Raw genomic sequence first — 17,318 nt, 5'->3', positions numbered from 1 at the left:
CCTGAGGAAATTGTTTCTGAAATTTCTTTCAAAAACATTAGAAGAAGGCAATGAGCAACGAAACAAGAAATTACCCCAAAAATTTGTAAGAAATTAGATAACGTCAAATTAAAAATAAAAAATGTAGGAGACAACATGGAAGAACTGCTCAAAAAATATGTATTTATTTAGGAATTATAATATAAATTTGAATTTAAGTTATAATTGTGATATTTATAAATATAGTTCTTCCGATGCTTTTTTCTTCTTCTACATTTCTCTGTATTTGTGGTGTATTTTTTGCCAAGTTGCTCGTTGCCATTTTTTCTCATGTTTTTGAGAGACATCGAACCAGGTTTCAAAGGGTTAATGTGCTCACTTTGACTCTTGATTGGCTTCATTTGGTTTGTTTAGCTGCGTTGGATTTCGGAGAATCAGGTGGATCTGCAGAGAGATGATGTCGAGATGATTATTGGTTAAAATCGTACGTAAATGGTGAAATATTTTGAGCTTTTTCTAATTTAGTGAACAAACTTGAAGGACAACAAAGACCAACTGAAAATAAAAGAATTTAGGAGTTTTGGACATTTCACGGATTTTGGGGCATTTTTATAATTTAGGGACAGTTAAAGGAATTTAGGTTATTTCTCAGGTTCTGCAAAATTTCTAGGATTTTTGGACATTTCTCAGATTTTGAGACATTTCTAGGTTTCAGGGACAGCTAAAGATTTTAGGACATTTCTCGTATTTTGGGACATTTATCAGATTTTAGATTTCTAGGATATAAGGATGTTTATAGGATTCTGGGACATTTCTTGGATTTTAGGACATTAGGGTCTTAGCTAGAGGGAAGGAGGAGGTGAAGAGGATGGAGGCGGTGAGGAGGAGTAACTGTCCAAACAGCTCCCTCCTCCCTCCGTCCTGCAGCGCTGCGGAGCAGCTGTGTTAGTGAACGCTCAGCCACTGATGCTCATTAGGAGCTGGACCTGAGACGGACACACCTGCTTCCTCCTCCTCCTCCTCCTCCTCCTCCTCCTCCTCCTCTCCGCAGCTGTTTCTCTCTTCACCTCTTTATAACCTCTCCTCCATTTCCTCCTCCCTCTCTTCCGTCCTCCTCTGCCTCTTTTCCTCCATCTCTTTCTGATGCTGAAGACGGGCAATTAGTTCCTCAAAGACGAGTGGAGTCGACCAATTAGCAGCTGTTTGAGAGCACACACACACACACACACACACACACACACACACACGCACGCACGCACACACACACACACGCACTCACTCACACACACACACACACACACACACACACACACACACACACACACACACACACACAGATGGGTGTGATGAATGTGTAATGGATGCTTTTTATCATCATTAGAAACATCAGAAAAATGTAATTATCGTTTCATTCATTCTGTCCTCAGATTGCTGCTCAGAGGAGAAACTTGAAGAACTATCACTACATCCTCAACAACCTGGTGAGTCCCGGCGCTGCCGAGAGGCGGGAACTCGCTGTGCAACTGGACGCTCTGACGTGTGTGTGTGTGTGTGACAGGGCTTCATGGACCTGAACATGACGGAGTTTCAGAAACTCGGGCCGAACGTGACGGGCTTCCAGCTGGTGAACCGGTCCGATCCGGCTGTGGAGAAGATCAATCAGGACTGGCTGGACTTCGACAGCAAAGACCTCAAACTGGCCCGCAGGAGTCTCAGGGTACACACACACACACACACACACACACACACACACACACACACACACACACACCTGCACTGCTGACTTACATTCATTCAGCAGAAGCTTCCTGAGCTTTCACATCGAGGAGGTTTTTCACGTCGGGGCTCCAGGTTCAGATCTGAGTTCAGGGGCCAAATGTACCAAAAAAGATTCTGATTTATAAAACCATGCGTTCACCTGCTCGTGTGCAAATCTCAAATCAACCTGCTGCTATCGGCACGTGGACCAGGTTCCCACAGATCCTCAAAGGCATTAAATTCATTTATCTAAAAATAAGACTTTAATTGGTATTAAAATGACTAATTTTGGACAGTCCTAAAGATGTTCAGACTTGGACAGAAGGATTTTATCGTTGTTTTTTGTGTTGTAAAATCTCTTAATAATTCAACTTTTTGTCAAGTAAAAAAAAAAAAACTTATTATATTTCCCACTTCTGTTGGAAAAACAAATGCATACTTTCATGATAATATAATAAATCTATAATTTATTATAATCTATAATCTATTATAATCATTGTGTTCTAAACACAGTTCTCTAGATGTAAATACTTTAACTTTTTCACGAAAAAACCAAAGACCAAAAAACTGTTACAAGAAACTTTTGGGCAAAATAAATAATTTGATTTCTCTAAAATAAGTTTACAACGTCGTTCCGGGTGGCGTTAAAAAATTCTTCATCAGTCTTGAACCTCACCTGCCTGAAGCTGCAGGAAAACCTGCTGGACCCGCCTCACGTCCCGCCTCATGCCCCGCCCTCGACACACCTCACGCCCCGCCCTCGACACGCCTGTTTATGAATGATTTCTTTTGTTTTTTTTTCGTGTTTCTGTTATTCTGGTTTTCGTTTGGTAGATTTAGGAAAAATATGCTTCAGGCTTCAGCCTTTTTGAATACTGAATGAAAAAAGTGTGAAACAAATTGTCTGTATGATTCACAAAACCAAAATGAAGTATTCATTCATTCATTCAAAATGCGACATAACAGGAGAGTACCTGAAATTAAAAAAATAAAAAACTCGGTATGATGTAAAGGTGGAGGCTAAAAAAGAAATGGCACATTTTTGTCTTTTCTGATTCTTCAGTTGATATTTGCTGCTGTGTTTCTGCAGACTACTTTTCGTTATAGTTTTCATTAACGAAATTAACACCGCGTCAAACTTAAAAACAACCTTGAAATTTGCAAAACCTGCAAATTTGGACATTCAGTATACGCATCCACGCACTCATACGTTCACACAGAAATGACCTCACAAACACGTCATCTTTGTTCCAAAGTGAGCGAGCTGAAGAGTTTGCATCTACAAAGGCCGAGCACAACAAAGATAAACGATGAATATTTCTTCAGCGTCAGGATTAAACCTCCTGGTCCTCCTCAGTACACAGGAGCTCTGACCTACGACGGCGTCACCGTCATGGCAACGGCCTTCCAGAACCTGCGGCGGCAGCGGATCGACATCTCTCGCCGTGGCAACGCAGGCGAGTGTCTGGCGAACCCTCCGGCCCCCTGGGGACAGGGCATCGACATACAGAGAGCGCTGCAACAGGTGACCACACACACACACACACACACACACACACACACACAGAGAAATACACAACAGCGTCAAAAAACACTGAAAGATTTACCCTGCGTACCCACCAAACGCGATGAAATCAAATGAAATCGCATCGCGCCGGACGCTCCAGTTTTGACGCTCGTACAAAAACCCCAAAATGGGACAATGTTGTTGTTTGGGCGGGCTCGACACACGGCGCGATTTCGTCCGCCATTTCATTCTCTCGTTGACCATGCCTGAGATAACCACGATCGCTGCACTGTACCTGCTCTGGAGAAGTTCCCAGCGTCGTCTGCGGGAACACCAGGACGTCCAGCACGTCGATGACGATCTCAACGCTGATAGGCTGTCGCGGCGTGTCTTCACGCGACGCCGCCGCAAAAGTTCAATTATTTCAACTCGAGCGTTGGACGCGAGGCGTTGGACACGACGCGAATTTCGCGTCCAACGCGCCGCGAAATCGCGTCCATCGCGTCGCCCGGCAAAATGACGCGTCAAATCGCGTCTTTGCATTGACTTTGTATGTAATCTTGAGGCGCGATCATTTTTAATCGCGTTTGGTGGGTACACGCCGTTAGAGTCAACATTTTTGTGTGTGTGTGTGTGTGTGTGTGTGTGTGTGTGCAGGTGCGTCTGGAGGGGCTGACGGGTCGTGTTCAGTTTGACGAGCGCGGACATCGGACCAACTACACGCTGAGTGTGATGGAGATGCGGCTCTCGGGGCCCCGGCAGGTGCGGCTGCTGCTCGTCTTCTTGTAAAAAACGAGCTTCGCTGTGCGGAGCTCACAGAGTCTGCAGGGTTTTTGTTTTTTTTCACCACGTCAGCTCATTTCAATAATTAGCTCCCTCCTCTCTGATTTAAAGGGGAGATAATCAGTGAAATCAGCTGCTGCGGCGCCTGTTTGGTATTAAAAACCTGCAGACGCTCAGCTTTCTTTAACTCCATCAGACGCCGCGGCGCTTCAGTATCAGCGGCGAGGAGGATCACCCGGCTTCTGCTGCTAAACCTGCACGAAGAAGACAAAAGGAAACTGTAGATCTCAATGCACCTGCGCAGGCTGAAATACATCCATGACTGCCAAACAAATAATGTCAGATCCAGGATGACTGGAAAGCACAAGCAGACGTCATCATTTTCATTACAGGTCCTTGAAAACGGAAAAAAGTGCAAGATGAGCAGTTTTGGCTCCAGGCAGACCCCAAAGTATACACATCTGAAGTTTACCTACTGCCTGCAGGATCTGATTGATGTTAGATAAAATTTTAGCAGATTTTTATGCAGAACAGGGTTCCTACGGTCATGAAAAATCTGAAAAAGTCATGAAATTAGCAATTTTCAGTCCTAGAAAAATTTTGGAAAACAGAATATACCCTGAAAGTTTTGGAAAAGTCCTGGAATTTTGTATTCCAAAACTGTGTAATAACACATGATGTGTTCAAGGACTGTCAGATATTTAAAAATCTAAACAATAATTCCTGTTTTACAGTTTGTGGTTGTGATAAATGATGTTTTTTTTCTTTTTTTGCTTTAAAAATGTTTTCTTTTCTTAAAAAAATGCTTTTTTTTTTAAAGGAAAACAAAAAATTGCCTTTAAAAGAAATCTACAAAAAAAAAAAAAGAAAAAATCCTTATTTTTCAACATTTTTTTTTTCAAGAAATAAAAATGCCAAAATTTCTCTGTTTTGTTGTGACGTTTCTGCCTCCACGTTTTCAGATCGGCTACTGGAACGAGCGGAGAGGCTACGTGAACACGGCCGTCTACAAACCGGTGCTGGAGGAGTTTCACGGTCTGCTGAACAGGACCTACGTCGTCACCACCATACTGGTAAGACTGGGAGGACGTGATGCTGTCCACAACCTGTCCTCTCCTTCCTGTGGTTAACAGTAGCAGCAGTAGTAGTAGTAGTAGTAGTAGTAGTAACTGACAGACATAAAAAATAAATGACAAAAGAAGACATTAAAAATGTAAAAAAACACATCACGATTTGATACACATAACCGAGAAGAATTACTACCTTATTTAATCCCCCCTTATCCATAACTTAATAATATACTAATAACTTAATTATTTTATATAAAGCTATACAATAATTATTCTCCAGACTTCTTCTAATACATTATCTTAATTACCAAAAATCTTTATCTTGCAAGATATAAATGAATTACAAAAATAATTCTTATTCTTACATATAAAAGTTATTCAAAAATACAAAAAATAATTGCTGACATATTATTCTTTTCTGTCTTTTTAATTCTTATCATGACAGCTATGTTTCACTTAATCAAGATATGCATGTATATATACATATACTCATACTAACACACATACATGCACAATTTGTGTTTTAAGTTGCAAGTTCCTTCCATGTCTATCTCTAAAATGTCATAAATAAATTAAAAAAGAATTCAAAGAAAAAAATTTGCCAAAATTAAAATAAATAAATGAATAAATAAATAAAAATTACCAACAATTTTTTAAGGAAAATAATGTTTTTCTTTTTAATTTTAATTTTTTTATTTTGATTTTTCATTTTCATTTGAATTTTATAAATTTTTTTTATTTTTGAAATTTAAAAATCACCAAAAGTTTTTGTTAAAGAAAAAAAATGTAAATAAATAATAAATAAAAAATAACGGCGTCTGTGTCCGTACAGGAAGCTCCCTACATGATGCTGAAGAAGAACCACGAGCAGTTTGAAGGAAACGAAAGGTACGAAGGTTACTGCGCCGAGCTGGCGGCGGAGATCGCCAAACACGTGGGCTTCGTGTACCGGCTCGAGCTGGTGGGTGACGGCAAGTACGGAGCCCGAGACAGCGAAACCAAGATGTGGAACGGCATGGTGGGAGAACTGGTGTACGGGGTGAGTGGGAGCTGAACACGGGGATCATACGGTCATTGAAAACCTGGAAATGTCATGGAATTTGCAAATAGCAATTTCCAGGACTGGAAAAGTTTTGGAAAATTAAATATACCCTGAAAGGTTTTGGGAAAGTCCTGGAATTTTGTTCCAGAAACCTGAATATTTTTATTAGGTTATTTTTATTAAGATATTTTTTCACAGAAGCAAAATGCTTAAGTAAAAACAAAATAATTTTTTAAAAATAAGTCCCTACCCAGGCCTTTGACACACTCTCCCTTTTTGCATCCCCCTCCTCTCTCATAAATATTGAACAGTCCCTAAGTTATGTTTTAATATTCAGGTCTAATCCTGCTCTAAATTCATCTTTTTAAATAATGTATATTTCTAAAAGCTGTTATATAATAATCAAAAAGAACCAGTGGGGGGTCTTGAATGTTGGTAAGTAAAAGTCCTGGAAAAATCCTGGAAATATTCGGTAAAAGCGTGCGTGTGCTGTGCTCGTCTCGCTCTCGGCAGAAGGCGGACGTGGCGGTCGCTCCGCTCACCATCACTCTGGTCAGAGAGCAGGTCATCGACTTCACCAAACCCTTCATGTCTCTGGGAATCTCCATCATGATCAAGAAACCCACCAAGTCCAAACCGGGCGTCTTCTCCTTCCTCGACCCGCTCGCCTACGAGATCTGGATGTGCATCGTCTTCGCCTACATCGGAGTCAGCGTCGTCCTCTTCCTGGTGAGACGCTCCGTGTTTGAATAGGTTACAGGAAAACACTCTTATTACTGAGATAATACTCTGTAGTACTTTTACTGCCGATACTTCGGCCCCACGGTACGAGGCCAGTGGCAGCAGCCCCACACATCATTCGAGCATTTGGGGACATTTTCAGGATTTTAGCATGTTTCTGCAGTATCAGGAAATTTCTAGTAATTTTGGACATTTCTTGTATTTTCGACAATTCTAGGACTTAAGGACGTTTCTCGGATTTTAAGATTTTTAGGATTTTAGGATGTTTCACAGATTTTAGGATTTTAGGACATTTCTAGGATTTGAGGACATTTTGTAGATTTTAGGACATTTCTAGGATTTTAAGGTTGTTTTTAGAATTTTAGGGCATTTTCAGGATTTTAGGACTTTGGGACATTTGTACGATTTTAGGATGTTTTTTTATTATTTTGGACTTGGAGATTTTAGGACATTTCTAGTATTTTAGGACATCAGTGTCTCAGCTGTGTCCTCTGTCGGGGGTGTGGGGGATCCTCCTCCGGCTCTTTTTTTGATCAACAAGCTCTATGTTGATGCTGTTTTATGTCTCTGACACCTTGTGGAGACTAAAAGGACAAAAACTTCACAGAGTCAATCACTTTATTTTTATTGTGAATTAGAAAATGTTTGGGGGGGCCACCTGGCACCTGTCCGGGACCCGGTTTGGCCCCTGATAAGCTGAGTGTCTTCGCTTTAACCACGTGTCTCTTGTGTCTCAGGTGAGTCGTTTCAGTCCGTACGAATGGCACGGTGAAGACTCCGATGATGAAGATGAAACTCTGGCCTCCTCTGGTTCTCGACGAGCTCTGCCGACCTCTTCCTCTGAGCTCACTCACTCTCCAGGTACCGCCATCGTCCTCGCCATCGTCCTGGCCATCGTCCTCTTCATCACCGTCCTCGTCCTCCTCAGTATCCTGATGGTGTTAAAGTGATAAAACTTGGTTTTCTTTTCGTTGTTTTTCAGGTTACTCGCAGAACCAGAGCCAGCAGAAAGAAAAGGAGACTCCAGAACACACCAACGACTTTGGGATCTTTAACTCTTTGTGGTTCTCACTCGGGGCGTTCATGCAGCAGGGCTGTGACATCTCCCCCAGGTAGGCAGGACACCTGGACAAACACGGCTCAATCATATATATATTTTTTTGTGATCAAAAACTGTTTTAAATCTTGGTAGTTGGACAAAATTACCTCCAGAAGTCAAGTTCTCAAAGAAATTCTTCACCCTCCAAAGGATCACTTGTATATCACTTCACCACCCTGAGTTATTTCAAATTGTCAACAAAATGTTATTTTATTTTTTTCCCACGTGCCTCTGAGGTGAACCAAGAATAAAAAAACCCAGAAAATTCTTCATAAACTGAAGAAATGTGGTCCACGTTTAATAACAGGTGGCCCGATTCTCGTCATTATTTTACAATATACCTCCAAAATAAACAACAACAAAATCTCACACACTGTATAAAATACAGCGGCGTGGTGTACGGTGATGCAGACGGGCGGTGCCGTGAAATAGTTAATGTTTGTGAGTAACGAGATCAGACTGCAGACAGGAAGTGCTCGTTAATGTAATCAGCTGCGTCCTGATGCTCAGCTGCTTGTTCACAGGTAGTCAGATCAACATATAGAGTCCACGTGAGCGCACCGTCACTGATGTACAGCTCTGATTAATGCAGACACACCGTCTCACACACACACACACACACACACACACACACACACACACACACACACACACACACACACACACACACACACACACACTGTTGTGAAACGCATAGAATCGTGTGTGACGTGCTGCCGGGTCAGTTGTATGTTACTGCTGTGTGAAGCCCCGAGGCGGTTTCTATTCTGGATCTACTTTGTTGTGTGTGTGTGTGTGTGTGTGTGTGTGTATATTATTTTCACACTGTGTGTGTGTTTTCAGTAATCATTTTCCTCATTAAAGCAATGTTGCGGTCAAACGTCTCCTTATACACCATATACTGTATATTTAGTGTGTGTGTGTGTGTGTGTGTGTGTGTGTGTGTGTGTGAGAGAGAACATAACAAAAGTCACGTGCGCAGCAGGTGAGATCGTCAGGTGCCGTTTTGTCGCAGAAACATTTTAAAGTGAAAAACAAAATCGACCACTGAAGAACTTTTCCGTGAATTTATTCGGAGCGAGCGACGCGTTTTCGCCCGCAGCTTCTTCGTGTTCGCTCAGTGAAGTCACACCAGCATCCACAGGTGCGACTAATACACGAGCCACGTGACGCATCATCCACATCTTTTTAAAAAAATGTTTCTGATTTTATCAATATCCTATTTTCTAAAGTGAGCATAATTTAAAAAAGCATGACAATATTTATAAAACGTATCAAAACAGCATGACATCATCATCAGAGTCACAATATTTACAAAATAACATTCAACAAAAACATCAAGAAGCCGAGAAAAGTTAAGAATTAATTAATTAATTAATTAATTACGCTGTTTCATCGCAATAAGGAAATTAATTTCTATTCAACAGAACAAATTTTAAACTTAAAAAGAACAAGTTTATCCCTTTTGAAAATTATGCTTTTTGAAATTTTATTTTATTTTATTTTATTATGTTTTCATTTACTTTATTATTCTTAATATGTCATATATTAATGTATTTTTTTTATATTATTAGGTTTTAATTTTTAGCACTCTGAGCTGCATTTATGTATGTAAGTTGCTAAACAAATAAATTATTAGTAATGATAATAATGATTTAATATCTGTTATAATTTTGGTATTTTTATTTTTAAAATTGTTGTTATTATATTGGAGTTCTTACTATCACTGTGAGGACATTTTGTCACATTTTGTCCTCATGACACTGTTAGTGTGTTTGTGTGTTAGTGCTCCACATTACAGGGTCACCTTTAGACGAGCTGGTCCAGACTGCAGGGCCTGTGTGTGTGTGTGTGTGTGTGTGTGTGTGTGTGTGTGTGTGTGTGTGTGTGTGTGTGTGTGTGTGTGTGTGTGTGTGTGCTGCAGGCAGAATTATCTTTTTTCAGCCTCAGTTGTGTCGCCTACTGTAGGAAGTAAAAATAATTTGTGTTATTTGTGTGGTGATTCAACAGTGAGAAGATCAGCTAAACATGTCGTTTTTTTATCGCCTCTGTGGCGGCCGTTTTGAGGTCAGCTTTTCCACGAAAAGTTCGTCGAGGTTCAGTTAACCCTTTCTGTCTTGTGCTGCTTTCAGACACCTTTCACAAATATTGGCTGCTGAACCAATTGGTGCCATCTCTTAAAAAAAAAAGAAAGGCAACAAGCAAATTGGTAATAAATTAGTAAATTTAGAAAATTATTTTTAAAAAAGAACAAGCTAGGAAAAAAACATATTTCAATTAATTAAAATTACATATTTAAAATTAGATTATAAAACCCTTTTCTGGGTCATTTATTTATTTATTACTTTCTTTTTCATTTTTTTAAATAATTAAATAATTTTTTGCTCTTTTTTGAGGTAATTTCTTTCTTTCTTACCATCACAATGCTATTTTGCACTAGCGTGTTAATGTTAATTCCCATTATGTGTTAGCATGGAGCTAACGGACTCAGCGCTTGTTATTGGTAATGTGATTCCAACAGTTTGATTGTGATCAGGTTTGTTACCAAATAAGTTTTTACTTGCAAGGAGTCCGCCCTGGTGTTTGGTGCAAATATTTCAAATTATTGAGGGGAAATAAATTTAAAGTACTGCAACAGTCAAAATCAAGAGGCTGGGATAGAAAACATTACAATAAAAATATAAAAATAAAAAACGTATAAAATATTAGAAAATAAAAATGTGCAAAAAAGCTGTTTCGGCTGTTGTGTTTGAGTTATTTTAGAATTACACTTTACTTTATAGTTGATTGAGTACAGTTTTTATATAGAAATATGCTCTAATATTAGCCTAATAAATGGTAGGCTATATATATATATATATATATATATATATAATTTTTTTTTTCTTTTTTATAAATTAACACTCAACATGGGGACAGGATGGGAAAGGAGTCATACTTCCAAGACTGGGATAGGACAGGAGCGTCTGTTATAAACACAGAGATAAAGAGAGACATTCGTGCGTAGAGAACAGAAACCGGAGCGTGGGACTGACGGTGTTCTCCTTCGTTCTCCTCAGGTCGCTCTCAGGTCGAATCGTGGGAGGAGTTTGGTGGTTTTTCACCCTCATCATCATCTCCTCCTATACAGCCAACCTGGCGGCCTTCCTCACCGTGGAGAGGATGGTGTCCCCCATCGAGAGCGCCGAGGACCTCGCCAAGCAGACGGAGATCGCCTACGGTACCCTGGACGGAGGATCCACCAAAGAGTTCTTCAGGGTGAGAACACGTTTGTTCCTCTTACTTCTTTAACCCTTTTACCCCCTTTTACTCATCCATGTTGTGATAATTGTGTGTGTGTTGATGCATGTGTCCTAAATGTAGTCCAGATTGTGTATTTGAGTGTAATCAGTGAATTTGCAGCTCAGCTCCTACAATAAGTCTAAAATACACTGTGGAAACTAAATAGTTACATTCAGACTGTTCAGGTCCAAAAATGCTCCATTGAAACCCATTCAAACTGACATTTTTGATCCCACAGCCATCAGAGCAGAAAAACAGGACTTGTATTATTTCTGGGTGTCATTCTGGGCTTTTGACTCTGAATTTGTCATTTTGACTATTTTCCACCTGATGAGGTCATTTTGACCATATTTGGCATATGGAGGAAATACATGCTATTTCCACTAGGTGACCTGTCACAGTCAATGTAGCTGCTGATCACTGACATATCCCAGACTGTCAGCAGCTACACTCACACACTGACATATCCCAGACTGTCAGCAGCTACGCTCACACACTGACATATCCCAGACTGTCAGCAGCTACACTCACACACTGACATATCCCAGACTGTCAGCAGCTACACTCACACACTGACATATCCCAGACTGTCAGCAGCTACACTCACACACTGAGGAGGAGGAGACTCAACATAAGTCTTCTTCTTAAAAACAAAATGGCATCATGGCAAAAACCTGGCATTTAAAAGGTTAAAATTCAGAAAATTTATGAATATCTGAAATGTATGATTAGGTCTGATATTGGTAAAAACATTACAATTCATGAAAGTAAAAAATCATATTAATAGCATTTTTTATAGCTTGAAAGGTGCATTTTCTGTGCAGAGCGGTATGACTGTGAGTATTTGACACTGCACGAAAAATAATGATGTATAAAAAACAATGTTGCTGCTGACCATTAACATATCCCAGGCTTTGATAATTATTTAAAAAATCTACTTAGTTTTTAATTTATCAAAATAATTTTGTTTGTGGTTTTTTTTTAATTTATTTATTTTTTTAAATTTTCTTTATTTTTATTTTTTAGCATTTTGTGTGCAGAGTAATATAAGCGTGTGTAATAAGGTTTTTTTTGTTGCCGAACTTGACGTTTGTTTCCACAAATCACGTCAAAATAAGAGTAAATCTTTTTGGCCTCAATTTCTGCTTCAGCGGTCAAAAATCGCAGTTTTCGAGAAGATGTGGTCGTACATGCGGAGCGCGGACCCTTCGGTGTTCGTCAAGAACACCAACGAGGGCGTGATCAGGGTCAGGAAGTCGAAGGGGAAGTACGCCTACCTGCTGGAGTCGTCCATGAACGAGTACATCGAGCAGAGGAAGCCGTGCGACACCATGAAGGTGGGAGGAAACCTGGACTCGAAAGGTTACGGAGTGGCCACGCCCAAAGGATCGCCCCTCAGGTACACTCTGAACCTCCGGACACGGGGACGCTCTGTGTGGGCTTCATGTCGGTGTCCTGTTCTGTCTGTCTCTGTGGGATTTTAGGACGATCAGACCCCTCATGTTACATATTAAATTCATCACAGCATGCTGACGTATTAAACTGGGTTTTTATTCTTTGATTTCTGTTTTTTAAATCGAAGGTGAATTTATCCAGTTTCAAGAGGTGATTTAATCAAACATCATTAACCAAAATACATTTGATTTTTTAAAATAATTTCACAACATGAATAAATTCGTGCTCTGGGATACGAGTTCGGCTGCGCGCAGAGGTTTGGACTCAAGTCATCGGTTTGACGACTTCAGACTCGACTTGAATTTTGACCCGAGAATCAGCGACTCATACACAGCGTATTAAAGGGATAGTTCTGTTTTTTTGAAGTATGAAGTGTGTAGATGTCAGTCGGCACATCTCTAATTTGGAGAAGCAGACTGAAGTCATACTTCAATTTCATTCAGTCATTTGTATTTAGTAGCTAACATTAGTCTAAAGGACATTTAAAAGATATCGAGATATATATATCGTCTATCGGGATATATCCTTAAAATTATGTGAAAGCCGTATCGTCCAGCTCTACGTACACTTAAAACGTATTTTTTCAGCTAAAATCTGCGATGCGTCTGCAGACCGGAGGCTCCCGACTGACCGATCGACGACCGCACTTTAAAAAGTCAAATCCAAAAATTATGATTGACTGACTTAATTCAGGATTTCATTTTGGTTTGTAGGGTCTACTGCATCTAATACTGACAAAGCGTTTAAGTTTTTAATGTAAACTATAACTCTTTGACATTATGACCTGGTGACGGTTTGTTTTGTTTGTTTGTTTTTTTAGTGACTGTAAAAGGGCGGCACAAAAACTATCTCAAAAACAGGGTACTGAGAGGTAATGCGTACACTGGGTAGATAAACAACACAAACAAACAAACAAACAAACAAACAAAAACAGCAACAAACATGCAAAAAAAAGAGAAACGGTAATTTTACTTTGCTGTGGATGGTTATTGAGGATGTTTATATTAGTTATATTAGATTAAATTAGATTAGATTTTAGACATAATAGTAGATATACAGTATAACTTTGTGTTTGTATATATATATATATATATATACATTTACATAATATGCATAATATACATGATAGTGAATATAATACTAAAACAATAATAAATAATTAAGTAAATAACATATTAAAAAGTAAATAACTGGGTGGAGTTGACCTGAAACTCAAAGTTCAGAGATCACGACTTGATTTCAGACTCGAGCTCAAACAGACTTGTGACTTGAAATCACTGACTTGGTTCGACCTCTGCAGCTGGTCCGAACCCCCCGCCCCCCCGCAGGCCTGAGATCAGGGTGTCAGTCTGTCAGTTTTTGGGTTTCAGACCTGTTAACTGTCTGTGCGTCTGTCTGTCAGTCCGTCTGTCCGTCAGTCTCTTAATCTGTCTCTCTGTCTGTCTTGTCTCTCTCTCTTTCTCTTGTCTGTCTTTGTCCGTGTGTGTGTTTGTCTGTCTGTGTGTCTGTCTCAGTGTTTGCGTCTGTCGGCCTGTTTACCTGTCTGTTGTCGTGTCCTCTGTCCTGCCTGTCTGACTGCCAGCCTGCCTGTCTCTCTGCGTCTCCAGTCACCATCACACTGACCACTAACAGCCACATCTCCCTGTCTCTCCTTCTGTCCACCTGTCTGTCCGGAGCATCGCTGCTGTCAGATAAAACTCATTTTCTGAAGTTTTTTTTTAAAATAAAAAACAAAAAAAATAAATAAAAAAAATAAAAATAAAATAAAAAAATGAAAAAATTAAATGTAATTAAACATATCTAACAATTGCTGAATTATACAAAAAACTAACTATATACAAAAAAAATATGCAAATTACTACTGAACTTATTTACTAATAAAGAAATCCTCTGGGAACTGTAGCGGGGTAAAATAAATTTGCAGTGACATGAAGCACCACCAATAAACAAATCAACTTTTACAAATGTGACGACTTCCAAATCTGTGTGCTGTTGGTGAGTTTGTAGAAACAAGCGAACATGAATTCTGCTTCTGTTTTACTGTAAGACGAGAATTATGTCCTCAGCAGCCGTGATTGCTGCAGGTGCATCATTTTAACGACACGAGTATGCATTTAAAGAGGAATAAGTAAAAGTGAAGGATTTTACGAGGACACGCAGATGTTTTAACCGTGCTTTTAACAGCTGCGGTCACCATGAGCACCACGTACAGATGTCATGAATGTTTAAATTATATATAGAGACCAAAACTCCAAATCATACACAAATTTCATATCATGGAAACTAACAGAAGCTATAATCTCTGCATGTGAAACATTAGGGTGGAGGCTGTTTTATGTTAATACGCATTGACTCTATAAAATCTGTCCGACGTAAGAGACCAGCGTCTTTTTTACACCATATCGATGCCAGCAAGTTACACTGAGACCAACAACCTGCCAACCACCATGTAACACCAAATTAAATGAAACAAGAATGCATATATCATCTTTTTTTATCTTTGCAAGAAACTGGAAATGCAAATTTGTCTGACTGTTTAATTGTGATCTAATAAGTTTTTGGTTGAACAGTCTTAAAGATGGATTATCGACAGCCCCTTTCCCACTGCACAAAAAATCTGCTAACTTCTGGCCCGAGTGTATGAGCTAATTTTAGCTTCCGTACTGGCGAGATGCATGGACGCACCAGCACAAAATACCGACCATCTCCACCGAAGCAGCTCAAACATCAAACCAAATTAGTCTGCACCGATTATTAAAGAGAATGACTAAATCAGAGAAGAAAAAGAAGTTAAAAAGTAGCAATAATAAAGAGAATAAAATATAATGATAATAATAATAATAATAATAATAATAATAGTGAAAAAATTCTAGCATTAATAATAATTTTAAAAATAAATAACCATTGCAAAGTTTTCACTGGCCTCCGTACTGCTTTCTACTGTTTACTAACCTGTTCTTCAGGTTGTTGGTGATGTCGCCAATGATACAAGAAACCCAGCAAACACACACACACACACACACACACACACACACACACACACACACACACACAGAAAATCACTTGTCTGCTGCAGAGCCGTGTACATGGCTCTGCTCTATTGGCAATGGGAAAGGACCGGAGAAAACATATTAAGCAGGTTATAAATACGTACACGTCCTAATTGTGATGGAAAGGGTTAAATCTCTTCTGTTGACCACACTGTCAACATTTGATCAATATTTAAATGGTTACTGGATAACAAAAAAAAATCTTAACTCAGTTTAAACATAAATAATAGTGTTTTTATCTGGCAGCAGCGTTTGAAAGTCACGTTTCCTCCCTTCCTTTGTTTCAGACATCAGCGGACTTTGTCCGTGTTTTTATCAGATGTTCTGTGAGGGAACATCTTGTTCTCATTCTTTCTGCTTCACATCAGCATTTTACAGCCAACCCAGAGTCAGAGGACGGAAATTAGCTCCACAGATGAGATTAGTACACGCCGAACGTAATAATATGTATGTTCTGCCTCTATGTTATGAAATTAATCACTGGAAAAAAAGTGTGTGTGTGTGTTTGTGTGTGTGTGTGTGTGTGTGTGTGTGTGTGTGTGTGTGTGTGTGTGTGTGTGTGTGTGTGTAGGTCCTAACAGTATCAATCAGTGTTAGACAGAAAAACCGAATCGAGCACATTGGCTTTCTGCAAATAATTAAGTGCGAATCTCTGACAGCAGATTATAACTTCTACTGACATTATTGAGAAAAAAGGAAAAAAAGCGGAGCAGTGGATGTTATTCACCATGTCTGAAAAGACGGTGTCGGTCTTTGTGATCAGTTTCCTAGCAACACACAGTTGTGTTAAAGCACTCGAATGTCGAGCACGTTGGATAATCACCTTTACACAGCTCATTAGGTCCATTTGAACAGACTGTGGACTCTTTTCTCTGGGTTGACCGGCTCTCAGTACTAACAGCTGACAATAACAAGTTCTTCATTTCATCGTTTCCACACAAAAAAACCTCCATCAACCAGCGTCTGAGCTCACGTTGCTGCTGTATCTGCAGAATCACAGCTGCCAGGACTCAAGACAACTGTGCTGCTGTTCAGTCTGAGCGGATCATTCGGAGAGTTTTGCTCTAAAACGACATTGTTGCAGTTTACGTTATTTATATATTCTATAAGTATCAGATTGATTGGGCACAAAATATAAGAAGCAATGTCGGAAATGGGTGTATGACCAATAGTACAGGTGAGATGAATGAGAAGCGAGCCAAATATGAACCCATTTATCGAGCACTGATTGACAGAAAATGGCTTCTGTATGCCCCATTTCTTTGTTCTTTTTTTGTTGTGTTTTAGGCTGAGGGACTACAGATAAAAACTAGCCTCCTGGCTGATTCTGGCATTTTTATACCTTATCTATATCTATTACTTCACACTGTCCCTTCTTAACTAAACTAAACTAAACTAAATCAATCAAATTAAATTGAATCGAATCGAATCGAATCGAATTGAATCAAAATGAATCGAATTGAATCAAAATGAATCGAATCAAATCAAATTAAATTTGGAAAAAAGGAACTTAAGTTTTCTCCACAAGGCAACACGACGTGACTAAATGATA

The 17,318-nt window shown here is 39.4% G+C and overlaps 1 protein-coding gene across 7 annotated transcripts in view; it reads left to right on the top strand.

Annotated features, from left to right (window-relative positions):
• LOC121938644 (glutamate receptor 1-like) overlaps positions 1-17,318 on the top strand; it is a 148,677-nt gene that overhangs the window by 87,124 nt on the left and 44,235 nt on the right. For 6 of the 7 annotated variants that reach the window (XR_015778855.1, XR_015778852.1, XR_015778853.1 and 3 more), the window contains 11 exons: positions 1,407-1,460; positions 1,538-1,696; positions 3,095-3,262; positions 3,902-4,006; positions 4,990-5,100; positions 5,930-6,136; positions 6,653-6,868; positions 7,618-7,741; positions 7,863-7,992; positions 11,039-11,237; positions 12,413-12,660. Coding sequence is in view for 3 of the 7 variants with exons in the window: in XM_088088067.1 (XP_087944193.1) it covers positions 1,407-1,460; positions 1,538-1,696; positions 3,095-3,262; positions 3,902-4,006; positions 4,990-5,100; positions 5,930-6,136; positions 6,653-6,868; positions 7,618-7,741; positions 7,863-7,992; positions 11,039-11,237; positions 12,413-12,660 (1,721 nt within the window). In the remaining 4 variants the exon portion in view is untranslated. Of the gene's footprint in view, positions 1-1,406; positions 1,461-1,537; positions 1,697-3,094; positions 3,263-3,901; positions 4,007-4,989; positions 5,101-5,929; positions 6,137-6,652; positions 6,869-7,617; positions 7,742-7,862; positions 7,993-11,038; positions 11,238-12,412; positions 12,661-14,230; positions 16,214-17,318 lie in introns of all 7 variants that reach the window. The other variant, XR_015778854.1, reaches the window with a different exon arrangement.

The sequence above is a fragment of the Plectropomus leopardus genome, chromosome 15 (genome assembly GCF_026936395.1).
Source record: "Plectropomus leopardus strain MGB_pleo_1.0 chromosome 15, ASM2693639v1, whole genome shotgun sequence".
Lineage (NCBI taxonomy): Eukaryota > Metazoa > Chordata > Actinopteri > Perciformes > Serranidae > Plectropomus > Plectropomus leopardus.
Note: the sequence above shows the minus strand (reverse complement) of the source record. Positions and strands in the feature narration are given on the sequence as shown.